Source organism: Diuraphis noxia, unplaced genomic scaffold (assembly GCF_037042655.1).
Source record: "Diuraphis noxia isolate RWA-SAM2 unplaced genomic scaffold, SU_Dnox_SAM2 contig0002, whole genome shotgun sequence".
Lineage (NCBI taxonomy): Eukaryota > Metazoa > Arthropoda > Insecta > Hemiptera > Aphididae > Diuraphis > Diuraphis noxia.
In genome coordinates this window covers 47,749,046-47,767,661 of record NW_028301712.1, presented here as the reverse complement: position 1 = coordinate 47,767,661, position 18,616 = coordinate 47,749,046, and the positions used below count along the sequence as shown (strand labels likewise).

The 18,616-nt window shown below is 27.8% G+C and overlaps 1 protein-coding gene across 3 annotated transcripts; it reads left to right on the top strand.

Moving 5' to 3' along the window:
* The first annotated feature begins 122 nt into the window (after positions 1-122).
* Positions 123-11,148, top strand: Gmd (GDP-mannose 4,6 dehydratase). 3 transcript variants are annotated; one of them, XM_089220132.1, is made up of 8 exons: positions 128-354; positions 526-559; positions 623-865; positions 923-1,115; positions 1,224-1,456; positions 3,178-3,393; positions 10,596-10,664; positions 10,764-11,148. In XM_089220132.1, the coding sequence occupies exons 3-8, from the start codon at positions 758-760 to the stop codon at positions 10,824-10,826; spliced, it is 882 nt and encodes a 293-aa protein (XP_089076258.1). In that variant the 5' UTR covers positions 128-354; positions 526-559; positions 623-757; the 3' UTR covers positions 10,827-11,148. The 3 variants fall into 3 exon arrangements, with proteins under 3 accessions (XP_089076257.1, XP_089076258.1, XP_015371770.1); XM_015516284.2 differs by having other exon boundaries at positions 128-559; XM_089220131.1 differs by lacking the exons at positions 10,596-10,664; positions 10,764-11,148 and adding an exon at positions 7,020-7,218 and having other exon boundaries at positions 123-559.
* Positions 11,149-18,616: the final 7,468 nt, after the last annotated feature.

Here is an 18,616-nt window from a genome sequence, read left to right as displayed (position 1 = left end):
ATGTATCCTCTTGATGACTACATGATTATCTCTGTATTCGCCATGAATCATGATACCATGATAGTATCCATATAAATTATCACATCACCTAATATTTAATAATAATAAATAATAATTATAAATTATAATATTAATATTTAGTTTTCTGTGAACTATAATATTATTTGTTGTTTCATTGTTTGCATTTTACAATCTGTTATTGACAAATAATATGTTTCTCGACTACAAAATTTAGACAACGTGTACCAATCATAAATTATTTTAATTGCCACGAACTTACATTAAATTAACCCATTGCAGGATGTTTATAAATTAACTGTAGTTGAAAGCTTCTATCCATTTTAAATTATCACGGTAATGGGTATTCTGACAAATTAAAACGTTCAGTAATACACAATAATTTTGGAAAAAAAGTTACTTTCCTCTTTTCAAGTAGCTTAAAGAAATTAGTGTATTTAGTATAATTTAAGCTTGACAGTATTTAATTGACATGGAAAATAGTAATAATGGTTTAAATAATTGTAGAAAAGTAGCCCTAATCACAGGAATTACTGGTCAGGTACATCAATAAAATATATAATATAATATATAATTTAATATTATATTATAAATTTAATTGTAGGATGGATCATACCTAGCTGAGTTGTTGCTAGATAAAGGATATGAAGTTCACGGTATTATTCGGCGTTCGAGCACATTCAACACTGGTCGAATTGAACATCTCTACTTAGATCCTAAATCACATTTGGAAGGTAAAATGAAACTTCATTATGGTGACATGACCGACAGTAGTTGTCTAGTGAGAATTATAGGAATGGTGAAACCAACTGAAGTATATAATTTAGCTGCTCAAAGTCATGTTAAGGTAGGCTGTTTAAGGAATTATCTTGTAATTACCATTGCATAAATAATTATGTTTTAGGTTTCATTTGAACTAAGTGAATATACAGCTGAAGTAGATGGAGTTGGAACTCTCAGGTTACTAGATGCCATTAGAGCATGTCACCTAGAAAACAATGTACGTTTTTATCAAGCTTCTACATCAGAATTATATGGAAAAGTTTTTGAAATACCTCAAAAAGAAACTACTCCGTTTTATCCTAGATCTCCATATGGTATTATTTAATATAAATGGCAATGTTTTATACTAAATTATATTTGGCTTTATTTAAAAATTTGATTCCTGGGTATTATCCATATTAAAATCTATTTAAATTGTTTAGCGTGTGCCAAATTATATGCTTATTGGATTGTGACAAACTATCGAGAAGCATACAATATGTATGCTTGCAATGGAATTCTGTTCAATCATGAAAGTCCAAGGAGAGGAGAAAACTTTGTAACTAGAAAAATTACTAGATCGGTAGCAAAAATAGCAATCGGTTCATTGGATTGTATACAATTAGGAAACTTAGACTCCAAACGAGACTGGGGTCATGCCAAAGATTATGTTGAAGTAAGATATATACATACACATATATATATATATATATTTAATGTAACTTTATTTTATTCCAAACTAGCTGAATCCGTGCACTTCATAACCTGTTAAAAATACTATCTATATATATGTCTCAAACCGTATGTTAAATTTGTTATCTGTGATTACGCTTGCAATGTATATTTTATTTATTTTATTATACATATAGTTAGATAACTATTAAAATATATTGAGTAATAATCTTACAACAATATTAGTTTATCATTATGTAGTTTTATTTGTTTTATCAATAAAAGTCTGACAGTTAAGTATTCAATTGAATGATATCGAAATGCATTTAGATATACAACATTTTTTTGTTCTTTCTTCTGGTTATGTACTCAAATATATCGAAATGTTTTCTGACGCATGAGCTTGCAACATACAGCTGTCAATGTGAGAAGCATGGAGTTTTAAAATTCAGTTATAACATTGTAACAATAATTGTCCTTGTGCTTTGTCACTCTGGAACATGCAAATATTTGAATTCAAGAGGCATACCTATCTGTTGGAATCATTGGGATGCGTGGCAACAGTATATCTTTGCCTTTAAACATTCCATTTAAAATTATAGCTTAGATAATGTTGTTCATCAACTTTTTCACTGAAAGCCTAGTACTATTGGAGAGTCGTAGTGGATTGATGTTTTGTAGAAGAATGATGGACATGCAAAATTTCAATGTTAGAACGTGCGGTGGCATGCCTGGCAAATCAATTGAATTTTGAGAATTCAATTGGATATTTGACAACTTTGTCTTGATTCATTACAGTATTGATGGACTGGTACATTGTTTTGTCATCTGGAATATCGTTTAGAATGGTTATATTGATTGTATTTACATCTTAGTTTTTGGCTGCCAATATAGACTGTGCACTGAGCCACTTACGATTTCTGCAATTTTTTGGTAGATTTGGTAAAACTACTTTGTTAATTAACTCATTGGTCGTTATTTCTGTTATTTTACAAAAATTTGTTGGCAATGTGATGAAAAAACACAAAATATTAATAAAAACTTGTAATGCCATAGACGCACGTGCCATGAAAACAAATAATAACAAATTCAGGGATAATAATTTTTTTCGCACTAATAGCAACCATTTATAAATAAACAAAAATGTCCACCGTAAATCTCTAAATGTCTCTTTGAGCACCTCCTGGGGTTGGGCCTATCATTTTTTAACTTAGCCTATCTTCTGCCCATAGGTCTAATACCTCTATACTAAATTTTGTTGCAATTGGTCCAGCTGTTTAGGAATGCTTAAAGGACAAACAGAAAGATAGACAGAAATCCTTTTTTATGCATATAGATAGAAGATAAGTTGATCCACTCAACTGATAATAACCAGTTGCTGTGACAAACTAAAGACTTATGTAGTTTACCAACCTCTGGTAACCAATCACAAAGCATCTGGCATCTCATAAAGAGATCCAACTGTTCCAACAGCTGAGTTTGTATGCACAAAAGTGGGTCTACTTATAAAATAATAGAGTGTAGACCAGCGGCCCACTCTAAAATTAAATTGTACATTCTAAAATCCATAATTCAAAGTTTAAAAAAACATTTTTGTCATTCATACATTTTTCCTACCATAACCTTACCGGCCTTTCCTCACTTTATGTTATAAAGAATAAATTATATATTTTAATTGTATCAAATAGGTAATTATTAACTAATAAATGCATTTTTATTTTTAAGGCAATGTGGTTAATGTTACAACAGGATGTACCTCAAGATTTTGTAATTGCTACTGGTGAAATGCACAGTATTAGAGAATTCGTAGAAAAATCATTCAAGCACATTGGAAAAACAATTATTTGGGAAGGAACTGGGTTGAATGAAGTGGGAAAAGAAGAATCTACCAATGTCATACGTGTAAGAGTGAATGCTAAATATTTTCGTCCAACCGAAGTTGTAAGTGGATTATTTTAATATTTTAATCTTATTTTTTAGTATGATATATCTTAAATTACACTATATTTATATAAAGTATTAAAAAATTGAAAATTAATTAGTGTTATCATGAATAACCATAAAATTATCTAGCATTATACATCAAAAGAAGTCAAACATGGAACCTATTATATAAATCAGTTGACACTAGATCCCTTATTTATTATTATTACATTTTTAAATATTTTTATGGATATTTTCAATTATTTAATAAATTTAAAATTACAAAAGTTTTAAAAACTAGAGACAAGAGATATGACTCCAATACATTTGCATAATTATTTATTACTATCTAAAACTTAAAATTTTCACATATATCTCTGACAACATTGATGCTAACTTTTAAAATGTAACGTTTAAAAATTTATCCCTTTCATCATATAAGGTAACTATTTTTAATAAGATATTTGTATTTCATATCTTAAGTTCTTGTGTAAATTTAATACAATTATAAGCTTATATGTGATGACTGATGGATTGTTAGTGACGCTAGTGTTTTGATTACATTTGGTCTTTATAAAAATGTTGGTTTGATGGTTTTATTGTAATGCAGTATCAAACTTATAATTTACTGTAATAGGAACCTATTTTTTTATTTTAGTATTTCATATGTCTCATATAATTTTTTTTTTTGGTACATTTAAAAATGGTTTGATTATATTATATTACGAAAATTAAATGAGAAATATGATTCTCTCGTCTTAACTCGTGAAACAATCTTCAGTTTCTTCTAGTGGTGTCAAAATAAGGTATTTTAAACCAAACTTTGCTTAAAAGTTCAAAGCAATCAATTTGATTGTTTAGTAATTCAAACAAAAAACTTAAGCCAACAATAGTTTTCTTCAAAATAACATTAATGTTTGTCTGTTCTGTTTTTTGCAAAGAAGAAATTAACAAGTTCTAAATAGATTTAATTTAAAAGTTTGTGTTTAGGGCTGAAAGCATGTGCAATAACAATAATATTATGCATGTCATTGAACATATTTGTTTTGGTATTTACAATTATTTAGCTAACTGATGTTAGTTAATAATTATTAGGTAAAAAAATATTATTTATGTTAAATTATGTAACCATGTAGGTACTGAATGTATCAACTCTGATCAACTTGGATCAATTGAGAATTTACTCGATTATAATATGTTTACAGTGTGTTTTTGAGATTGATGGGGACACTAGTATAATATGCGTACTCTTTATAATTTGTAATGGCTCGAGGTTCGATAAATGTTTGTTTTTGAAATTTTTTTTGTATCTTCAATATCTGGATTTATTTAAATTATTTTAGAATATTATCTTAAATATATAAATAAACAGTCTAGTTGTATTTTTTACAAATTCTTCATAAAAATCTAGATGTCATCGTTTTTTTTTTTTTTGAGCTTCTCGGCTCTCGCTCTTTTTTTACGTTTGAGTCGCGCTGACTAAAAAGATATACATAGGATTGCATGTGTATGTAATACACAAATCTGTGGTCAATGACCACTGATCATAATTGCACGAACAAAATATTGCATCTTATTGACATCTTGCGCTTATTCATGACGCATATGGCGTGGAAGTGTGAACTTCTTGTAAATGTGACGGAAGCATGACCATTTTTCTCAATTCATTGGGATTCATATTGCCATCATTAATAACTGTACCACGTAAATGAATCTACTTTTCAGAATGCAACTCTATCTGATTTAATAGAATTTAGAGGAGTCATTTGTTTCAATTTTCGCACAAATATCGACCAAATATTGTTAGTATTTAAAGGTACGATTTTCACATATCAAAAAATGATTAAATTAATAGAGCACTGATTTTTTTATTGGTTTCCTCATCTATTTAAGGATTTCTCAATTTGATATTGAAATGATATCCATCTTCTCTTTACTAATATAAAATCGGATATTGGAATCCGGTCTTATAATCGACGAGTTTAAAGACTCGCCGAATATCCGAATATAATTTCTGCGATGAATTTAATATAATATTACGTATTTACGTGATTTAAATGCTTCAGTCAACTATAACGATCAAAACTTCATCAATTTTTTGTGCAAGTTCTGTCTTTCGTAGAGTTGGCCAAAATATGTTCGTCTGCTCCAACTAATATTTTGTAGTTATCAGTTATCATGCAAGGGCAGTAAAACTTGTAATGCAGCTACCATTTCTCGCTTAGTACCCGTATTGAAATGATCATGTTTATCGACATGTTCATCAATGTCTCCCATGTAATTAATTAACCCCTCTCCTACTGCATTTTGAATTTTGGCTTGTAATTATCAAACACGATATTTGTTGCACCGAATTTGGAAACAAGGAAACATGAATAATTGTACTTACTTGCATAATATGATTGGCTCGGAATGTTTCGATAGGATTGCGTCACCAGTAGTGGATCTGAAGATCATTCGAAGAGGTGGTGAATTGGTATCATCATAGATTGATAACCGATAGGTACAAAGTCGTAACTGAATACACATTTCCGATTTTCATATTAAAAAAAAATACCTTTTTTCATATAATTTATCTATAAGTTTGAAGTTATAGTTATGACTTATAAATTTCATATTCATTTTATCATACGGCACTATAATTTAATTTAAAAAAGCCCTATTGAGGAGGTAATCGCCACGTCGCCTCCCTCAAATCCATCACTGGTGTCACCTGCTACCTACGTTGATATAGTGGCTCAATTTTAAATCGTTTTATTTACTATTTAGTAATTTATGCATGCAGTATTGTATTATATATCAGGTAAACAATTTACCTGCGGTTAATGGTAGACACACGATGATGAACTACAGTTAGTGCAATTGAGCAGCTATGAAGGCATTATAATATATCAACTTGGCACATCAAAGAAAATATCACCAATGTGAAAAAAATTTTTTTATACATTACTTAATCAGTAATCACTGAGTTATCTACTCTTATTCGAATATCTCTAAGAATTTCTAGCGTGCAAAATAAAGCGTGGTGTGCCGTGGAATGAAATGACCAATTGTTGGTAGATGAGGAATGGTGTTTCAATTTTAGATTGCTTGCAAGTTATTTTAGATTCGTTTTGTCAATGAGCGTACTACTTGCTTTAACTGGTTAGATCGAATATTCCATCAATTTACAACGTAGACAATTCTAAAAAATTATGGCGCGTAAATTGGTACAGTAGTTTTAGTCTATAGTGGACGAGAAATATTAATTTTTATATACAGCTGGATATATATCTTATTTTTTATTTTTCCGAGGTAAATACATATTATTTTCATTAATTTTATTGTATTTATATCTTATATGTATTTTAAATAATATTTTTAAGTTGAAAAATAAGTTATTTTAAAAATACTATTTATGACCATTTTGCGGATAATAACTGCTCACGTTTATCTTATAAGGTGATAACAATTAGGTATAAGCATAATTAAAAATGCCCAGCAACTTTGATACAAGCTTTTGTGTTATTGTTTATTATTCACATGAGCGTCCTCAGACATTTTTCCAGGGAGGGTAAAATTAATTAAAAAAATAATTGAAGATTCTTTTATATATACATTTAATGCTTACATTTTAAAAATAATCTATGTTTACTAAATTACAGAGGCGTTACAGATAATACTTTGGAAAACAAATGTAAAATTCTAGGGCGACAAGTGCTCCGTCTTGCCCCCCCCCCCTGGGAACGCCCACGATTATTCATAATGATTACTGAATCTTCGTTTCTTATTAATTAGTTTAAAAAAAATTGTTATTATTATTTTAAGAAGAATTTTGACACTCGTAGACATTTAAGCCTGAAATTAGAGTTAATAATGTATTAAACTTTATAGAATAAAAAACCAAGTTTAAAATATTATCTTATAATAAACATAAATAAAATTTAATGTTTTTTCTGTGTATTATTATGTTCGAATTTAAATTTAAAACAACCTATTAAAAACTTAAAAATGTTGTTTGCTAATTTATACAGTGATTGATATATATTAGTGGTCGACATTCAATATCTTAACAACTAACACGAGTAACACGTATTAATAATAAGTAACGTTTCTAAAAAATATTTTTAAAGTAATTTTAAGACTTTTTACTTTTTTTAAATGACATTCTTAATTTCACAATCCGTAGAAAAATAAATTAAGAGCATTTTAATGTTCAAACTTCAAACTTCAAATGGGTTGTTAATTACGTAGTTATAATATGTATTCAAAGTTTTTTTTTTTTTGTAAGGGAAAAACCCGCCGCAACATAGGCCATTGGGTGTGAGGTGGTACGGTAGGGGTTATTTTTGTGTATTTGTTTGTAGGTTTTTAAGTGGGTAGGGTTGTAACACGTGTTTGTGTATGTGTGGCAAGGATATGTTGCTAAAAATCCCGGGTGGTCACCCATCCGGGAGCTAGCAACTGCGGCCGGTACGTATTACGCTCAGTGCGTTTCCGCAGATTAAGCATACGGTCGCGCCTTGCTTAGCCACTATTAAAAGTTTTGTATGGGCAGACTGCAGAGTTATAGACAAATATTTTGTGAGAAACTTAACTCCGTTAATCTAAACCTTAATATTTATAACTTAGGTAATTAATTCGATGTTATAAATTCATTTTTTAGAATAGTTGATTTAGATACCAAAAGGATTTGCAATTGAAATTAAAAATCTATTGGTGTTAAAATAAAAAGTACGTAGAGTGACATCCACACTCCGTATATTTTCTTACGTCATTAAAATAATAGTTCAATAGAATAAAAGCATTAGATTATGTTAAAGGTGGATTACCAATGTATTTATTTTAAACAGTTATTACAACTTAAATAAATTTAATATTTTTCAATATTTAATAAGTAATCGTATTTCAAATATGTATAACATTCATAATAAATGATAAAAAAAAAAGTTAGCAATTTGATCGTTTTTTATAGTTTTATTTTTCTTAAGCTATATATTGTTGGCAAATATAATATAGTTTATTGGAGGTGACTGGTAAAGAACGGTAAGAGCTCACGCTTCTTATTGAGTCAATTTAAGCCACATTTAGAAAGATAATAAAATAAAAAATGTGGTTGTTATTCAAAAATTTAAAAATTCAAGGTTTTAAAAGTTCAAAGATTTTTTTAAACGTCAAAAAAATTCTTTTTTTTAAAATATATTTTTAAAAACATTAATATTTATTGTTAAAAAGCATTACCCACTATATGAAATAGAACATAAGAGGTATACAAAAAATTTATAAATTAGGATAATGCAGCTTAAAATTTAATTTTTTTTAGCTTAATTTAGACGATATCAAAAATGTCGTAAACATTATTATGTCATCGAATACCCTAGATAAGATCTATGCTAAGAGATAATGTATAGAAAAATTACTTATATTGTGAAATTTTGTTCATTTCAATTTTAAATCAAATATAATATATAGGTAGCCAGGTAGGTAATAATACTTTAAAACTTGTGACATTCCGATAACTTTTAATTAATTAAGAATATTTTATCTATTTTATAATTGATTATACATTTATAAATATTCGATAGTGGTAGGTACCTAATTATAATTAATAATGCCTTATACAGTTATATCGATTGCTTGGAAAACATTGTATAGAGGTATAAAATGTCAGTACCGTAGGAACTCTCAACAGTATATATGTATATAAACAAAAAACTTAAAAAATAACAAAGTGAGTTTGATGTGCTGTGCTGAATTAATTTTATACTCGAAATCATGTTTTAGCCTAGTCCCGAGTTAGCGTGCACGTTTTTTTTTTTTTTGTTATTCTATTATCTATGTAAATTGTATTGGTTTGACACTTTGACGTCTTATTAGATCTGTATTTAAGTATTTTGAATGATGTACCTACCTAATTATTTTAATATACCTCGGCGAAATGCTCAGTCTTGTTAAGTATTTGACTAAAAGTATTCAAATATTTTTTAAGTACTCAAATACGTATTTTAATTTTAATTCTTTTTAAATACTCGAACAAAGTATTTTAATTAATTTCCCAAAGTATTTGTATTCGTATTTAAAATCAAATTCTAATTTTCAAATACTTATTCGTTAAGGTTTATTTATTTTCTACTTAAGTTTTAGTTTTCATTAAGTAAACAAATAAAATCAAGAATATATATTATTTTTATTTTTTACTGTGAATTATACTTAACTGAAAATTCTAAGACTTCTCCGAAAAGTTAGATGTGTTTTTTTTTATATGGTGTAAAATGCTCTATAAAATTAACATATAACATGAAAATCAGGTTCTGTTAATTAGTTGAAATTGTATTTATTTAAAATTTAAAGTAGGTATTTGGAATGCATTTATAAATACTTCTTAAAGTATTTGTAATCGTACTCAAATACTTTTTTTACTAATATTTAAATACCTACTTTAAATAATTTTCTAAGTAAGGATCTATATCTGTACTTAAATACTTTTAAAAAGTATCTTTACAAGACTGAAAACGCATCACCGATTTTAATTTGAAATGTTCCACGCGACATTTTAAATTTTAATTACAAATTGTAATATTAAATAATTGTATTATTATATATCAATGAATATTTGTTTGAATAACTAATGGCATTTTATATGAAGGGTAGTGACCTTTGCAGAAGGGGGTAAGGATTGAGGATTGGATAAAACTGCATGAAACTATACTGTTATTATCCACGATTATATTCTGTATTATTTTTTTTTTTACATTATAGTAGATTTTTTTATATTACATGTTTCAATTTATATAATTGAACAAGAAAAAAAGCATTGTTTGCAAAGGTGTTCATCTCGTTCATTGTCTGTCTGGCGTATATATAGGTAGTATAGAATGTTTGTGTTTGGCATATGTTTATTCAAATAACATAATCGTTCGGTTTTTCAACAGCACAACAAATGATTATAATGTATACTTGTTTATTATTCCCCGGCAATATAAAAGAACATTAGCTTTGTTTACAATTTCTGCAATGTGGGGTCCCGCTTGTCATTGTAGATATATATTATTAAAAAAAAAAAAAATAAAAAAAAAATACATCCGCTGGGCATAAAATAACAAAGGCAATAGTCGTCGTATATGCAAACATACTATATATAACGTATAATAATATTTTAATACTATATTTTTTATATTATCGATTTCGATAAAACTTTTGGTCTAATACTATTTTAAAATCAAAAACTTATACGGTTTCAGGAACTTCTATTGGGCGACGCCACCAAAGCCAAAACCGTACTCGGATGGGTCCCCAAAGTGAATTTCGAGGTAAATACCGATCGTACTTTGTAAATCGATTTTTAATACGTTGATTCAATAATGTATTGTAACATTCGCGTCATGTGAATATTGATTGTATTTTTCCAGCAACTCGTCTACGACATGATGGAAGCCGATTTGGCGCTTATGAAGAATAACCCATTGGCCTAAACTCTCTTGCTCGTGCAATAACTATTTTATATTATAAAACCTAATACTTAATGTATGTATATTTGGTTCATTGGTGGTTTTTATTATTGGATACACATGTTTTTTTTTTTAGAAGCTCAACCGTCTATTATTTTTTACGTTTAAATGCAATGTATAAATGTATAATTCATATAATTTTTAAATTCTTGGATAGAGTTTGTCTTTGAACATTCCGGGGTAGGCGTTGGCAATGTTCTATTATAAGCGGAGGTTTAGGATACATAAGTGGATATAAGTAGATACCAATTACGATACAATGAATTATATGAATATTGTGAACGGATTTTATATGTGTTAAAACTTAGTATGGCGTTTGACACTTTGACTCTACGCCATCTTTTGTTTATTTTTGTTGTTTTTTGAAATGATTTTTTACACATACGTACTAAAAATGTGTTGATGTAAAACTTAAAAACCATGCCTAATTTATTGCATTTCGTACGTTGGTGGTTGGTGTATTTATTTTGTATTTAATTGTATGCCAACGGTTTGATAATTTTGTATATTATAATCATTTTAAACTGTTTTTAAACAATCCAATATTAATTTATGGATATACAAGACAGCTACTAGTGGTCTCCAAAAACTTTTTTTTAAATTAAAATATTTTCAAGAGTAAATATTGATTATACTACGGTTATGATGTTATGAAAGGAGGCAGTGGTTACCTGCTTATTACGATTTTTAGTTTATAACACTTGAAAATTAATAACTAATTACTGAAGTAATTTTTATCTTACAATAATATTATAATTATTATTCTATAATATTGTGTGTGGCACGCAACCAAAGATATACCTATTAAAGTATTATGTGCCATGTAATATATTATCAGAAAGATATATATATATATATATATATATATATATTATCATATAATTTTATCTTTTATTATTATTTTTAAATAATGTTTTTTTGTTTTTTTTTTTTTAGTTACCATTTAATTTTATTATATTATAGAAAAATTAATGACCTAAAGTGAAAAAAAAATATAGAAAATATAGTGCATTCCACAATATGTTTGTGTCTATATTACACAATACATATATTATATATACCTATTATATTTGATAATATATTAATAGCTATGTTTAATTATACAACAGCATAAACAAGGTACATAATATTTTATATCTATGTCAGAATAATGATATACTGGTTACACTCATGTTAATTGTTATTTTCGATTTATGCCTTTGCACTTATTGTATTACACAGATACAAAATTAATTATAATTGTAATAAAAATTATTATTTCAAACTAGTTGTTGTTGTGTTTTTAATATATATACATAATACATGAGTGGATATATTAAAAAAAAATCTGGCCAAATATTTGATAGAATACATACTTTTATTTATGTTAGTATTTCAAAATAAAGCAAATTATGTCATTGTGAAATATTGAGCTTATAAAAGTCATAAGCTCACATTGAAACAATAAATTGTTTAATTATAATTATGAATTTTCATTACATACTGGTATAATTCATATTATACACTATGTACCTAATAAACTAGGTATATTTTAAATTTAAAAAATGAAATTTTCATATTGTTTGATTAAAAATCACAACTGACTTATAAATAGATATAGTATTTGATTTAATAGTTGTAATGGGTTACACATGTTACTTATTATTTTAATTAATTAAATTAGTTTTTACGAGGTTCTAAAAAAGTTATAAGAGTTCTTCCCCACATAAACACCGAAGCTTTATTAGTGTTCCAAATGTTCATATTATAGATGACCATCTGCAAAGTAAATACAAATGTTACTTAAGTCAGGTAATTTTTTCGAATTCCTTTAACATTATTTAACGAAAGGTCTGAAAGAAATGTAATTTTCCTTAAAAAACCATTTAAATGTTCATATAATATATTATAAGATAGGACCGCAAATTAACAACAATATTATAATGTTTTAATTTAAAAAATATTACTTGCTAGAAACCCTAGGAGTCACAGATGTTTTTTTTATTTATAACATATATATATTTCATATTTACTTTGGTGGTTAGTAAGCAGGTCAGACTGTTTCCACAGGTGTTTTTTAATGGAGAGCAGGAAGGTGTGTTCTCCGATTTTCGTCTCCCTACAGTTTTTCTATATTGTATGCGGTACTTTCAGAGGTACTACTGTACTACAACTTTACCTATTATCTCTGTGGCAGTACCATCCAACCACAGTATACGTATCTAACGTATCTACTTGTTTGATTGCCCTGATTATAATATATTTAATCGAAGAAAATAGTTTTTTTTTTTTTTTTTAACACGAATACGTTCCATATACATTTTTGTTCTAAATTATTTGTTGTTGTTTGTAGTATCCGATTGTATCATAAACTAGTTGGATTAAAAACAAAACGTGAGACTGATAAAATACCGGAAAACTAAAAAGTAAAATATTGTACAACCTTGCACGTCCAATTGATAATTAAATACAAAAAAAAAAAAAAAATAATAAAATAAAAAATCACATAGTTTAGTTTTCATCGTTGACCTTATTTGCTGATTAAAATTTATAAGTGACAAAAACGAAGCGTTCGTATATATTATAATACGGGTACCTATGCGAGGAAAATATTATTATGTAATACTTCAAAGTGAATCGTAAGATTACGAATGTATATCAAATATTTAAATATTTGAGTTGTGGTATGTAATATTTGTGTAGATACTCTATAGTCTGCACACTCTACAGGTAATATAGGTAGTTACACGGATTTATAATTATTTAGAAAATTCGTACAAGAAGGTGTTAGATTTTGTAACTTATTATTATGTATTCACAAATACGAGTATATACATATAAACACAAATATTAATACAAACCACTGTAAAATGAGTGATGGGTAGTTGTACGAAAAAACAATATTTTCTGATTTTTTTTCCTTGGTAAACGTTTTCTTATAAATTATAATAATAAGCTAAAAATTGAAGAAAAAAATCCTATGTGTGTAATATACTGATAGATATGCTTATATTATTATATAATATGAAAATATATGTATATAATAGTATATTTAGTATATGCTCGTAAGGTATGATGGTCTTTCAATTTAATTTTATCTATGGAGGCAGTACCTGTACAAATTTTAAATGAAACATATTTTCAAATTTAAATAAAGAATGACCAATCTTTTTTACAGTAAGTAGTTGTATGCCTATGAATTTTTTTGAACATTTTGATGCAGATACCGATTCTAAATCATATTCAAACAATTAGTTTTTGTAATTATGAATTTTTAGAATGTATATTTTACGGACTAAAGATAATGAATAATAATCATTAAAAATGGTTTTAAAAACATAATATGTAAAATTGGATCTCTTATTTATTTAGACTGTTTTCAAATTATGAAATATTGATAGATTAATAATAATTACTAAATGTTCAGATTATTATATTCTTATAATATTATGTTTCTATTACTCTAATTCCAAAGTTCCAAATACAAGTTAAATTTATCAAAAACTACCTACTCGTTCTGATTTTGATTGTTTAATCATTTATTTATAATTGAATGAGTATCTATTACCTTTTGACATTTATAAGTTATGAAACACTTTATTTATTCATTTAATTTTTAAGTAATAGTACATTTACAATTTCAAATTTTAAGCTAAAACAGAATGACAGCTAAAATGCTAAAAACAATTTAAAGAAAAACAATAAGTGGAACCGCATTTGTATTTAACATTATAATACTCTCATTGGTTCGTTGAAAGTATAATTGGTGGTGTTGGTCGAAATTAATAAAGTAGTATGTGATGAGATTTGACCGAGTATAGTATGTCTAGAAGGAACTTTAAACTTCAATAAAGATAAAAAAAAAAAGGTAAGAAGAAGGAACATAACAATTAATACCTCATGCAAAAGAATTTAAGTTCCAGTGTTACACTACGATTATCTAGCAAGGTTAGGTTAAGGAAATCTGCAATTGGTCCAAAATCATGAGGTTATGTGAAACATTAAATTAAAAACTTGCGTATCGAAAAAATCTACATTGGATTCTTTTTATTAAGCAAGAGTCGTAAGTTGTACGAGGATTCCAAATAATATAGCCATACTCAAGAATCAAACGAAATTACGCACAGGTGAGGTTTTCAATTATTTGTAGTTGCAGCGCCACCGCTAATTTATGAACATTAAATATTCAGCCACTGATGGAAGTGAGGCACTGGTGCGACTTGTTTCCCATAAGCGTTGAGATTCGTTGTCCAGTATCATGCCCCATTAGGTGAATGATCAGGGCGTCCCAATACTCCAACCATCAGTTTGAGGTGTTTAAATGTTATTAATGCCGTTCTGATGATTCCTCAATTCGGCTGATGACGCTTTCGACATTGATGATGGCATACCGCATAGTGTATCGATGAGAACTCCGACGGTTTTACGGTGGTTGTCGTATCGCTCACATAATCGCTCCCAAGCAGGTAAGTAAATGTCCACTGCCGTCTCTAGATATTCAAGAACTTATGTGCTGCATCGTTTTTTAGCGTGGACTTATAATTATACAGTTTTTAAACTGCTGTTAGATGGTTATTGTTTTTGTGAACGAGAGACTCAAATTTGTCCCTATATAGTTAAGCCATTGTTTATAGTCACCACCAAATTCTGGAAATGAAATTGGTGATAGTTTGATGGCTATTTGAGCGTCAAGCCGTTCCATATACTCTGAAGATCCTTGGCTGTTCGAGGATTGGATTGCTCTGTTGCTCTCCTTTGGTTTATACGAGTCGCTTCATGTGATATAGCTGCATAGTATAGGCAGTCTCCAAGGCCGAGCACTCTTCCAACTGTTCTTTACGAAATCCAAAACCTCTATGCGGCTTTGACCAGTGAGAAAGTCCCCGTAGGCAGCTCCAAGCCTGGAAGTTCACATGCCTAATTCCATCAAGATTGACGCATCTGAGAAATTACAGTTTTCGAAGAACTCCCCGACGACCGAAGAAATCCATTAATTAGGCAGTAGTCACTTTTTTTTATATCCATTCCGAAGATGACCAATGTTTCGGTGAACTTTCTTGAATAAGTGTACTGTACTCGTATATATACTGCTTGTTCGTCTTGGAAGAGCTGCGAGTAACTGGCAGTTACTAACTGCCCGATTTGCGATCCACGCACGCTTTTATAAAGCGCAACCTTGCGCATTGCGTCGACATGCAGCGCAGACACAGCCCATAATTCTCTGTGATTGGTTAGGTATACGCATAGACCACCACGGAATTGTAGCGCAGCCCACAAACGACGGTCGTTGGCTGTGGCGTCCGTGAGCCACGCCTACCGTCTTCTCTGAAAGGCTGCTGCGTGTGATACCGGGGCATCACCGGACGCCAATTAGCCAATTTGTAAATATGGTTTTTAGAAATATTGATTTAAAAAACATTTATTTCATTTATGCAGTTTAATTTTTAAAAAAAAATCGAAATCTCGTTATTTTTATTATATGTGTTTGATCCAGTCGTAAAAAAGGTTTTAAATTCAAAAAATATGAAATTTTTTTTATTAGTTTATGAGAAAAAAACCGGTGATTGTTATAATCTAAATATTATTTTAAAAGTATATTACTTTTCAAATGAATGATTCTTTCTATAAAAATTGATATTTTAAAAATCATAACAATAAAAACCAGTTGATTTGATGTAGGTATGTTTTAATAATTCAAAGTTTTCTTAAAATCAGATTTACAAATATTCTGTATTGAATTTTTCATAAAACGTTTAAATCAGATTTTCATTTTTTATTTCCACTATTAAAAAAATATTGATTCGAACTCATATATGATTCATTTAAGGTTTTTGTCAATATTTATTAAAAAATGCCCATATCTATGAAAACCTCGAAAAATATTTATTTTTTTAACATTGTATCATGTATAGATAATGGTAAAGTTAATGGATTCAACTTTCTAATGCAGTTAGGTATTCACTGTCTGAGTATAGGCACTCAAAATACAAAAAATCGATTTTGTCAAAATCTGGTTTTTTAAATTTAATTTTTTTCCAATTTACTAAATTGATTGTTGATACACCTACGAAAAATGTTATTTATTGCTCCGCTCAAAATCTAAATGTAATATTTTTAAATAACATTGTTTTGTGACGTCGAATAACTAATACGTATAATATAATGTTAAACAAAAATTAAAAAACAATGCTTTTTGAGGTAATATGGTTGTTTATTTGAAAAAAATCATCATTTATTATTCAATATTTATATAGATGTTATATGATGTACGTATATAGATAATTTTACATAAATTAAATAGTGAGATGTAAATTATGTCATATAAATGTTTAATAATTTCAAAAAAAATAAATAGATTTTTGTAGTGGCTTTTTTGAATTAAGTAATACTGGTTTGCTACAAATTAAATGACACACTTTTTAAATAGATTGTAATAGTGCCCCTATATAAATTAACTATTTTTATTAAATGTACCTATATGTATTATTGTTAAGTTTAAATTGTTTTGATTTTACAATGTGTGTTTTTTTTGTCCGTGCACATGATAAGTTGTCGAAATAATGCTTCAATTTTCTACTTTAGTAGGTTTTCCGGGTGGAAAGTGAATCTAGTTGGTGCATTGGGGAGGTCAAATTTTGAAATTCCCAATAATTTTTAAAAACACCGGGGGGGGGGGGGGGAAATAATAATAATGAAAAACGGGAGTTATTACAAAATATTTTTTGAGAAAATCTATCTTAGATATTGGTGTAACTCTAAACTAATTACCGTAAACAAATGATATTTTCACTGAATGTTTATACTGGCTTTTTCTATACATGCAGATAACATTTTCAAAATATTTTAAATCCTTTTAAGTTATTTATAGACATTTGAAATTTTCAGTCTTTTTAGTTTTATTTTTTTTATTAATGGCAATAAAATCTTATTCGTTGGGTAAAAAGCTTTAAAATTTAATAAAGGACTCCTCATATATTGCCACAAACGTAGTTAAAAAATTTTAAAAATACATATCCACAATTTTTTTTTGATAAGCATTGAAAGTTCGAATTTTAACAAAATACGTAAAAATCACAATAATTTGCAATTTATTTTGAGTTATAATGTATAAATTAATAAAAATTTATATTTTTATATCTAAGATTTGAAAATTCAACTCTATGGTCTATCCATACCAATATATTCTCTGTATCGTTACCTATCTCACTCAATTTTGAGTTTTACGTAGAATAATTAATAAACACGACGAGATTCGTTATTCTTGAAACTCATATGTGCTTCATAAAAATAAAAATAATAGATAATAATATTGTTATTATTATAAACATTGAATAACAGATCATATAGAGATATTATATTTTCCTCATCCTGTCCCGTTAGATCACTCTTATAGCTATTGGTTATTAGAGCCGTAAGTATAATAGGTATGTGCCTAATAGACTGCACCTACTAATCTGTTAACACATCCCTTGAAAACTATATTGTCTGCAGTAGTGTAGTGTACATCAGTGAAATAAAATTTAGACAATATATATATAAAATCTTGTAAGGTATTTATGAAAATATCTATAATTCATAATTTTATATGAATAAAGAATTGCTTTAACAATTAAGTCCATTCTTGACGAACCTCGTGTTTAAACTTCATATTAATGGACGAGTTTTTTTAAAAATGATTATTTGCAAGCACTCGTGTAAAATACCTATACTTAATGGATTTTTTTCAATGGAAAAAGTAATATATTGATTTGGTATAATATATAAGTACATTGTTT

Bases quoted from the DNA above. Each gene is read 5' to 3' on its own strand.
- Gmd (XM_015516284.2), top strand. From the start codon at position 491: ATGGAAAATAGTAATAATGGTTTAAATAATTGTAGAAAAGTAGCCCTA. The intron at 560-622 runs GTACATCAATAA...ATTTAATTGTAG, and splicing joins TCACAGGAATTACTGGTCAG to GATGGATCATACCTAGCTGA. The intron at 866-922 runs GTAGGCTGTTTA...ATTATGTTTTAG, and splicing joins CTGCTCAAAGTCATGTTAAG to GTTTCATTTGAACTAAGTGA.